We start from the raw sequence: 9,610 nt of genomic DNA, 5'->3' as shown, positions 1-9,610 counted from the left end.
TAGGCAAATAAGCCCCTTTGCAAAGGTCGAAGTTTCTCTCAAATTCAGGGATCAGGTTATCAGCTCCATGCCAAACTTGCAATGGTTGAGTCTGGAGGCTACAAATTCATGGGAACATCATCCAGTTGTTCAAAGAAATGGAGCCAATTCTTGTTATCAATCCTTTTTTTAAACGGACAAGCCCTCCCCCAGTTTGCACCACTCAATACGTTCATTTCTCCTCAGGAAGCAGGATGCTGAGTTCGAGAGCCTCTGCTTAAGAGAGCGTTGCATGGTTAATCTGTGGCTCAACATTTGGGTTTTCCTATTTGTCGGCATCTTAGCCTCCAGCCAGCTTGTGGCTATGACGTAGTCTTGTGTAGACCATCTGTAGTACATTCTGTACCAGTCCTCTAGATAGGGAATTGGAGGACTGCGTAAACATAACAAAATGCTGGCTTTTGCTCTAGGTATGCTACCATTGAGCTGCTTTTTATGCTTTTGTCTTCAATTCTTTCATAATTGAGAGATATAATCATGACTCCATTAGATAGAATTTTTATTGGTCAAGTGTGATTTGACACACAAAGAATTTGTCTTGGTGCAAATGCTCTCAATATACATAAAAGAAAAGATACATTCATCAAGAGTCAAGAATTATAAGATACAACACTTAATAGTTACAAGGTACAATAAGCAATCAAATCATACTAGGAAACAGTCAATATAAATGATACAAGCAACAAAATTAGTCATACAGTCACAAGTGGGAGGGGATGGGCGATAAGGAGTAATGAGATGAAGAGTAATAGTAGTGCAGACTTTGAAAAGTTGGACAGTATTGAGGGAATTATTTGTTTAGCAGAATGATGCCATTTGGGGAAAAAACTGTCCTTGTATCTAGTTGTTCTGATGTGCAGGGCTCTATAGCATTGTTTTAGGGAAGGAGTTGAAACAGTTTTTGTCCAGGATGTGAGGGGTCTGTAAATTAGATGTGGGATTTGTAATTTTAACCTACATTCCCCAACAGGTCATGTTGCCAGTTTACACCTGCCTCACTTAGTGGGCCCAATTGTAGTTTTCTTACATTCAATGACATTATTATTTCACATATCTTAGTTGGCCTTAGAAATTTTTTTGTAGTTTTTCTTTACTAAAAAATCAAAAAAGCATCAATGGAACACTGAGGGAATCGAAAAGACAAGTTTGGAATGGTCCTACCATACTACTGGCATTTGGAAAACCCATATAAATTATATGAAAGAATTAGCACAGAACTCTTTCATAGCCAAGGCAAGGAATATATTTCTCGCAGCACGGAAATTGTTTGAGTTTATAACCCACATATTTCACAGCTACATTGTTCCAATGATGGATTGAATGTTTGTGATGGTATGCAGAATACACTTGCATCCTTTGCCGAATTTTCAAGAGGTGGACAATTTTGCAAGAAAATTATGATCACGTAACATACTTTTTAAAACTGTAATGTGACTCAAATCAATACTATTAGATTTCAAAACTATGGACATTAAACAAACCATGGTAATGAAGGTTTCCTTGAAGGTTTCAGCTGATAATACAGTATACATTCACAGGTTGAATGGGCAATAAAAAGAATTTACATCTCTGTGTTTATTTAAGCAGGTTCTTAGCACTAGGGAAACCCTTATCTATGTCATCCAGGGTTGCAGAGTTTGCTGGCTACATTTGGCAGCATATTAGCCACAATCAGTCCATTAATGTTTTTCTACCATGTGGATTTTTAGGTGGTTTTTGAGACTGTCATTTGTTCAGAAGGATCTAGCACACTCTGCATTTAAAAACTTTCTTCTGAGTGTAAAGTTTATAATTTTTACTGAATCATATTTTGACAAACTTTTTCCACATTGCCATGATTGTTTAGGGATTTCCCCTCAGGTGAATTCTTTGATGACTTCCAAGATTTCTGATTGTTGTGAAGGATTCTCCACACTCCAGGCATTTATATGGTTTTTCTCCTGCATGGATTTTTTGATGTCTACAAAGCTGTCCCTTCTGACTGAAGCTCTTTCCACACTCCAAGCATTTGTAAGGTTTTTCTCCAGTGTGAATCATTTGATGTCGACGGAGGTGTCCACCCTCAGTAAAGCTCTTTCCACACTCCAGGCATTTATACGGTTTTTCTCCAGTGTGGACACTTTGATGTCGATCAAGCTGCTCCTTCTGACTGAAGCTCTTTCCACATTCCAGGCATTGATATGGTTTTTCTCCAGTGTGGATTCTTTGATGGCGACGGAGCTGTCCACTCATAGTAAAGCTCTTTCCACACTCCAAACAGATAAATGGTTTTTCTCCATTGTGGATCCTTTGATGGTCATGGAGCTGTCCACCTTCAGTAAAGCTCTTTCCACACTCCAGGCACTTATACGGTTTTTCTCCTGCGTGGATTTTTTGATGTGTATACAAATGTCCACTCAGAGCGAAGCTCTTTCCACACTCCAGGCATTTATATGGCTTTTCTCCTGAATGGAATCTTTGATGTGTATGAAGGTTGCCCACCTCATTGAAGCTCTTTCCACATTCCATGCATTTGTATGGTTTCTCTCCAGTGTGGATCCTTTGATGCCTATAAAGTTTTCCCCTCTGACTGAAGCTCTTTCCACACTCGAGACATTGATGAGGTTTTTCTCCTGAGTGGATTCTTAGATGGCGTACAAGATAGTCATTTCTTTTGAAGGACTTTTCGCATTCCAGGCACTGATATTTCTTTCCTTCCTCCTGGATGCTCTGGAAATTCCCGGGGCTTCCGAGGGACCCTCCGGCCTCCAAGCACGTCTCGGGGTCTCCGCTCGTTTCCTTCTCCCGGCATTGTCCTCTGGGCCGCCCCCTTTTCCGGGGTCCACCTGGACTCATCCCTCCTGCAATCGCGGAGCCTCCCGGCCTTTCCCCACCGTCTGCCGTGGAAGTTGCTTCGGTAACCGCCAGGGCTGCTCCGCGGGGCCTGCTCTCCTCCTCAACCTCCTCCTCTCGGGCGGAGTTTCCTTCCCTCGCCGGGCTCCTCCATCCTCCTGAGGGGGAGAAAGAGAGGCGGTTCACGGCTGTGTCCCCTTCACGGCAGGGGAGTCCTAAACCGAAATCTCCGCCTCTCACGGTCCTTCCGGGGAGGCCCGAGGCGGATACAGCCTCCACTTCACAGCGCCAGGCCATCCGACTCCCTTCTGCGGGAAAGTTCCCCTCAGACGTCTCCGACCCCGTCGGCAAACAGAATCCATTAATCGCCTCAGACGTCTATTTGAGTCCGGAAGTGAAGGCGGGACCTCGTTGCGCGCCCTTTCCTAGAAGCTCCTCCTGTTCCTCTTTAGGGACCGCCCCAAGAAGTCCACCTGCCAATCCCCTGCCGCCGTCAGCGTCGTCCTTCCTCAGTCAGGCAGATGGCGCCTGCGCGGTGCCGAGGCCCGTCTTGGTGCGCTCTTCTCCCCCATCCCCGCAATTCAGTCCTGCGGAGGTTCTTCTGGTGCCGCCGCTCTTCTGCTCACCCTCACCCGGGGTTTCTCCCTAGGCAAGGCGGGTGGGGGGCATCCAGGCAGCCGGAGCCGAGGGTCCCTTCTGGGGCTGCGTCTCTGCCCCTCCCTCCCCATCCGGGGATCTCTCCCTTGGCAAGAGGGGGGGGGAGGCAGCCAGGCAGAAGAGATGCCTGTCATTATAAACCTCGTTTTCCAAAATTGTCCCTTTGATCTTTTTTTCCCCTCTGGCAGGATGTTCCTTTCAATGTCTCCCCGCTTTTTGCCACTTTTTTCTTAACAAGTGAGCACAACCCGACCGCCAGACTCCCTGCAATGTTTTTCATTTTCTAAGCATGCCATTTGGGACAGATCCGTTCTGATACAATCCAGATCAAGGGAGGCACTAATACCACTCTATAAAGCCTAAGACCAATCAAGTCAAATCTTTATTACAGTCATGGATACAGGTAATTACAGCTAGTCTTTGACTTATAATGGTCCGTTTAGTGACCATTCAAAGTGACTTACGATCACTTCGTAAGTCACTTTCTCACACTTAGCAACTTGCAGCATCCCCATGGTAATGTGATCAAAACTTAGACGCTTGGCAACTGACTCGTATTTATAGCCGTTGCAGTGTGCCCGGGTCATGTAACTTAACCGTGATACTAACATAACAGGTGTAGTGATTCACTTAACAATGGTGGCCAGAAAGATCATAAAATGGGGCATAATTGACTTAACAAATGTTTCACTTAGCAAGAAAAATTTGTGCTCAATTATGGTCATAGGTCGAGGACTACCTATAGTAAGTACCTTTATACTAACATTAGTAATAGCAATTAGAAAATTAGCAATGTGCAGGAGCATAAAAGATGGAATAGGACAGAAGTCACTCTTGAGAAATGGATCCGATGCCACTTTATCCCCTGATGGAATTTAAATACTGCTGCACAGAACCTGGCAACGTGACCTCTCGTAGCAGGATTAGCCCCTGCAAGCAGCAAGAAAGGGTAGAATTGTCCTGGGTGGTTGTTGTTTGTCATTTAATGACGCCATAATCCCTTGCAGGGTAGAGTTGGGACAACTGAATGGAGCTGAGTGTTTACTGGCCAGCTGCCCTTCCTGTTGCCATTGCGGAGTTTTTGCAGCAGATATATTGTGCCCTGAGAAAGAAATATCAGCCTCTACCTAGGATTGAACTCATAGCCTCCTGATTGGAAGGCAAGACCTCCACCTCTAGGCCACACCACTCCATTGTCCTGGGTGCCCTCGGTATGTATACAGTAATGGCCTCCAAACATCCATGATTCTTTCAGGACAGAACAGGGGCGGGGCCAGCCATGATGGTTGGCATGAGAAGGAAACGCCACAAACTGGCAAGAACTGCCAGAGGTCATCTATATGTTTTTAGCCAGATGGAGGCAGCATTCGTGTTTCTTCCTCTAAACCTATGTGGAATCTCCTTGCAGAAAGAGAGCTCTACGACCGGGTGCGAGCCACTATCAGGAAGCTTATTGGGAACATTCCTCAGGAAGCGACAAAATAGACACTGAAGACGCCTGAGCTCGTCTGCTACCTGGGAGAGAGAAGTGGAGAACTGGCTGATCTCCAACCCGTCCTCTTCTCATTCGCAAGCAATGTGGACAGCGGGAGAGCTAAATAAGTGAATTATTTCACTGAGACCGCCTAGATTTACATTCCTATCCAGCAGACCGAATGATGCTGTCCAGACTCCTTGCCACCATCTGAAGGACTTGAGGATCTGGAGCAGGTTTGGGTTCCAGCCAAAGAAGACTTTGGTGGTTCTGGGGTTTAGCTACCCCTTCCCCCATCTGGATTTCAGATTCTAGATGTTCTGCTTATATATTGGCTCTAGATTCCTGGTACGTTTATGTCGTATGCCACAAAGAATCACAGTGGCTGAGTGTCAGCTTTAATTACAAGCAGTTCTCTACTTCCGAATGGTTCCTTAGCGACAACCCAGTTTCAAAGTTACAGCCACTTTAATACTACCAGGTGTTTCCCCACCATTAGCCAAAGAACTCTGCAATACACACACACCCCGTCTCCCCCCATTTTCCAACCCACCCTTTGAGTCCCCTTAGGCTTTGGGCCTTCTTCCCACCCTGCTGAGTCCCACATTCCCCTCCTGAACCTCATTACTGATCAATCACCTTTTACTGTAGATCATGGATCCCCAACCCACTAGTGAGCCGTGAGCCATTCAGAACCGGGCCATGGAAGCAGTGATTTACTTAACAACAGTGTGCAAGATAAGTCATAAAATGGGGCAAAACTCAATAAACAAACTTAGCAACAGAAATATTGGGCTCAGTTGTTGTAAGTAGAAGACAACTTGTACAGTCTTTTTACTGTGATTTGCAGCTATTCCTGAAAACATCGTGCAGCTTCAGTATGTCATCGGTTTAGGAAGGACACCACCGTCTGCCCCTTAGTGACAAGTAGTCCATTTGTAAGTAAGAGTTGCAGGTTTCATAGAATTTTGGGTGAAAGATTGAGTTAGGAATGAACTCAGTTTTAACCCAGTTTATTTATTTGCAGACATTTGGTCTAGTAATTAAGGCACAAGTGATTCCTTAGCTACAAAAGACAGCTGGGTAACCTTGGGCGTCAGTCTCAGCCCAACCCACTTCACAAGGTTTTTGTGAGAAAAATAGAAGGAAGATCTGTTTACTGCCTTCAGTTATTTGCAAAAATAATAAAGGTGAAATATATATTTTGCAAGTTCTAATAAGCTAAATACATTTAGAATCCAAACAATTTACAGAAATATCAAGGTTAACAGTAATTTTTAAAAAGTAACATAATCTTCTCTAGCTTTCCTAAAATTCAGAATGAGGTAGCTACTGTATTTTAAAACATCCACAAAAAAGGAAATCCTTCAAATATCTAGGATTATTTCAAAATTAATTCAAGTATTTAATAATATCTTTTCCATGTGGAAAAATATAAAAGAAAATGAAAATGAAAATAAAAAATATTCTTGGATTACCATGAGTGACTGGCCAGTGTGTGTGCATCTCTGAGCGCAGAAGCCCTCCACTCATGCTGTTGTCGCTATAGCTGCTGCACGGGCACTATTGGAGCCGCGATGTCATGAGGGAGGATTGTGCCCATGCACTGGCCAGCCACTAATATGGTCCAGTGGCCAAAAGGCCCAAAGATTCAGGACCTCTGATCTAGACTCCCTGATTTCTGCTGTTCAAGTCTCACATGTAATCAATATCATTTGATCATTTGCTTTCAGACACATCAAATATACTGAATGTATGTTATCATTTGTTTCCGTACCCTATAAAAAGGCTTGGTTCCCCCTTAAATGCTTTTTGCTTTGCCTGAATTATTTGGAGATTCGTATTTTTGAATGGGCAAATAAGCCCTTTCCAAAGGTCAAAGTTTCTCTCAGATTCAGGGGTCAAGTTATTATCAGCTCCATGCCAAATCGGGAATGCCTGAGATTGGAGGCTACAAATTCATGGGAATTTGTTAAGAAAGAAATGGAGCAGATTCTACATCAACCTCTCTTTTTTTTATGAGCAAGCCCTACCAGTATGTTTCTCTCTCATAGGGATTTTTAGGTGGTTTTGGAATTGCCATTTGTTCAGAAGGACTCTGTGTATTTAAAAAAATTCTTCTGAGTGTGTAAAGTTTATAATTTTTACTGAAACATATTCTGACAAACTTTTTACACTCCATGAATTTTCAGAGGTTTTCTCCAGGTGAATTTTTTGATGACTTCTGAGCATTCTGATTGCTGTGAAGGATTCTCCACACTCCAGGCATTTTTATGGTGTTTCTTTTGTATGGATTTTTTCATGTCTATAAAGCTTGTCCTTCTGATCAAAGCTCTTTCCACACTCCAGGCATTTATATTTTTCTCCAGTGTGGACACTTTGATGTCGGTAAAGATGCTCCTTCTGACTGAAGCTCTTTCCACACTCCAGGCATTGATACGGTTTTTCTCCAGTGTGGATTCTTTGATGGCGACGGAGCTGTCCACTCACAGTAAAGCTCTTTCCACACTCCAAACAGATAAATGGTTTTTCTCCAGTGTGGATCCTTTGATGGTCATGGAGCTGTCCACCTTCAGTAAAGCTCTTTCCACACTCCAGGCACTTATACGGCTTTTCTCCTGCATGGATTTTTTGATGTGTATACAAATGTCCACTCAGAGTGAAGCTCTTTCCACACTCCAGGCATTTATATGGCTTTTCTCCTGAATGGAATCTTTGATGTGTATGAAGGTTGCCCACCTCATTGAAGCTCTTTCCACATTCCATGCATTTGTATGGTTTTTCTCCAGTGTGGATCCTTTGATGCCTATGAAGGCTTCCCCTCTGACTGAAGCTCTTTCCACATTCCAGGCATGTATAAGGTTTCTCTCCCGAGTGGGTCCTTAGATGGATTTCAAGATAGTCGTTTCTTTGGAAGGATTTTTCACATTCCGGGCACTGATATTCTGATTCTCCCTCCTGGATCCTTCGGGGCTTCCGGGATCTTCCGAGGGACCCTCCGGCCTCGCACGTCTCGGGGTCTCCGCCCGTTTCCTTCTCCCGGCATTGTCCTCTGGGACGCCCCCTTTTCCGGGATCCACCTGGACTCATCCCACCTGCAGCCCCGGAGCTTCCCGGCCTTTCCCCGCCGTCTACCGTGGGAGCTGCTTCGGGACCGGCCATGGCTGCTCCGCGGGGCCCGGTCTCCTTCTCAACCTCCTCCTCTCGGGCATCAGTTCCTTCCCTCTCCGGGCTCCTCCATCCTCCTGAGGGGAAGAAAGAGAGGCGGTTCACGTCTGTGTCCCCTTCACGGCAGGGGACTCCTAGGCCGAAATCTCCGCCTCTCGCGGTTCTTCCGGGGAGGCCCGAGGCGGATACAGCCTCCACTTCACAGCGCCAGGCCAGGCCTCCGGCTCCCTTCTGCGGGAAAGTTCCCCCTCAGACGTCTCCGACCCCGTCGGCAAACAGAATCCATTAATCGCCTCAGACGTCTATTTGAGTCCGGAAGTGAAGGCGGGACCTCGTTGCGCGCCCTTTCCTAGAAACTCCTCCTGTTCCTCTTTAGGGACCGCCCCAAGAAGTCCCGCTGCCAATCCCCTGCCGCCGTCTCCCGAACGACCAATCGGCGGCGTACTTCCTCAGTCAGGCAGATGGCGCCTGCGCGGTGCTAAGGGCCGTCTGGGCCGGCGTGGAGCGGGGGCCGTGGGGGGATTCCGTCTTCTTTCCCCCTCCCCCAATTCAGTCCTGCGGAGGTTAAGGGGCTCTTCTCCTCACCCCCGCCCGGGCTCCCTGCCTGGGCAAGGCGGGTGGGGGGCATCCAGGCAGCCGGAGCCGAGGGTCCCTTCTGGGGCTGCGTCTCTGCCCCTCCCTCCCTATCCGGGGATCTCTCCCTTGTCAAATGGGGCGGCAGCCAGGCAGAAGAGATGCCTGTCATTATAAACCTCGTTTTCCAAAGTTGCCCCTTTGATCTTTATTCCCCTCTGGCAGGATGTTCCTTTCAATGTCTCCCCGCTTTTTGCCACTTTTTTCTTAACAAGTGAGCACAAACCGACCGCCAGACTCCCTGCAATCTTTTTCATTTTCTAAGCATGCCATTTGGGACAGATTCATTCAGAACCGGGCCATGGAAGCAGTGATTTACTTAACAACAGTGTGCAAGACAAGTCATAAAATGGGGCAAAACTCAATAAACAAACTTAGCAACAGAAATATTGGGCTCAGTTGTGATTTGCAGTTATTCCTGAAAACATCGTGCAGCTTCAGAATGTCATCGGTTTAGGAAGGACACCACCGTCTGCCCCTTAGTGGCATTTGTAAGTTCCAGGTTTCATAGAATTTTGAGTAAAAGATTGAGTTAAGAATGGAACTCAGTCTTAACCCAGAGACTGGTTTGTTTGTTTATTTGCACATGTTTGGTCTAGTGATTAAGGCACCAAAGTTAGAAAGCAGGAGCCCAATCCCACCTCACAGGGTTGTGGTTGTGAGGAAAGTAGGAGAAAGATCGACTGCATATGTTAACTGTCTTTAGTTATTTGCAAAAATAATAAAGGTTGAACATAAATATCTTTTTGCAAGTTCCAATAAGCTAAATACATTTAGAATCCAGAGTATTTACAGAAATATCAAGGT

The 9,610-nt window shown here is 45.6% G+C and overlaps 2 protein-coding genes across 2 annotated transcripts in view; both read right to left on the bottom strand.

Moving 5' to 3' along the window:
- The window catches only part of LOC148129439 (uncharacterized), a 102,322-nt gene extending 99,143 nt beyond the window's left edge, over nucleotides 1-3,179 (bottom strand). Inside the window, exon 1 of the mRNA XM_087944018.1 lies at nucleotides 2,980-3,179. Coding sequence (XP_087800144.1) covers nucleotides 2,980-3,168 — 189 coding nt within the window. The 5' untranslated portion in view covers nucleotides 3,169-3,179. The remainder of the gene's footprint in view (nucleotides 1-2,979) is intronic.
- Nucleotides 533-8,541, bottom strand: LOC113431372 (uncharacterized). The gene is made up of 2 exons (XM_087944036.1): nucleotides 7,306-8,541; nucleotides 533-2,672 (listed from the first exon to the last, which is right to left on the bottom strand). Exons 1-2 carry the CDS (start codon nucleotides 8,162-8,164, stop codon nucleotides 1,882-1,884), a joined length of 1,650 nt encoding a protein of 549 aa, XP_087800162.1. The 5' UTR covers nucleotides 8,165-8,541; the 3' UTR covers nucleotides 533-1,881.
- Nucleotides 8,542-9,610: the final 1,069 nt, after the last annotated feature.

The sequence above is a fragment of the Notechis scutatus genome, chromosome 15 (assembly GCF_049901735.1).
Source record: "Notechis scutatus isolate UNSWTSFEM ecotype Mainland chromosome 15, rNotScu1.2, whole genome shotgun sequence".
NCBI lineage: Eukaryota > Metazoa > Chordata > Lepidosauria > Squamata > Elapidae > Notechis > Notechis scutatus.
This window is presented reverse-complemented; position numbering and strand designations above follow the sequence as displayed.

What these genes read in the sequence shown, in the direction of transcription:
- LOC113431372 (XM_087944036.1), bottom strand. Translation starts at nt 8,164, where the DNA reads ATGGCCGGTCCCGAAGCAGCTCCCACGGTAGACGGCGGGGAAAGGCCG. An exon ending in GAAGGACAAGCTTTATAGAC is followed by an intron (nt 2,673 to 7,305) that starts ATGAAAAAATCC and finishes ACTATCTTGTAC; the next exon opens with GCCATCTAAGAATCCACTCA.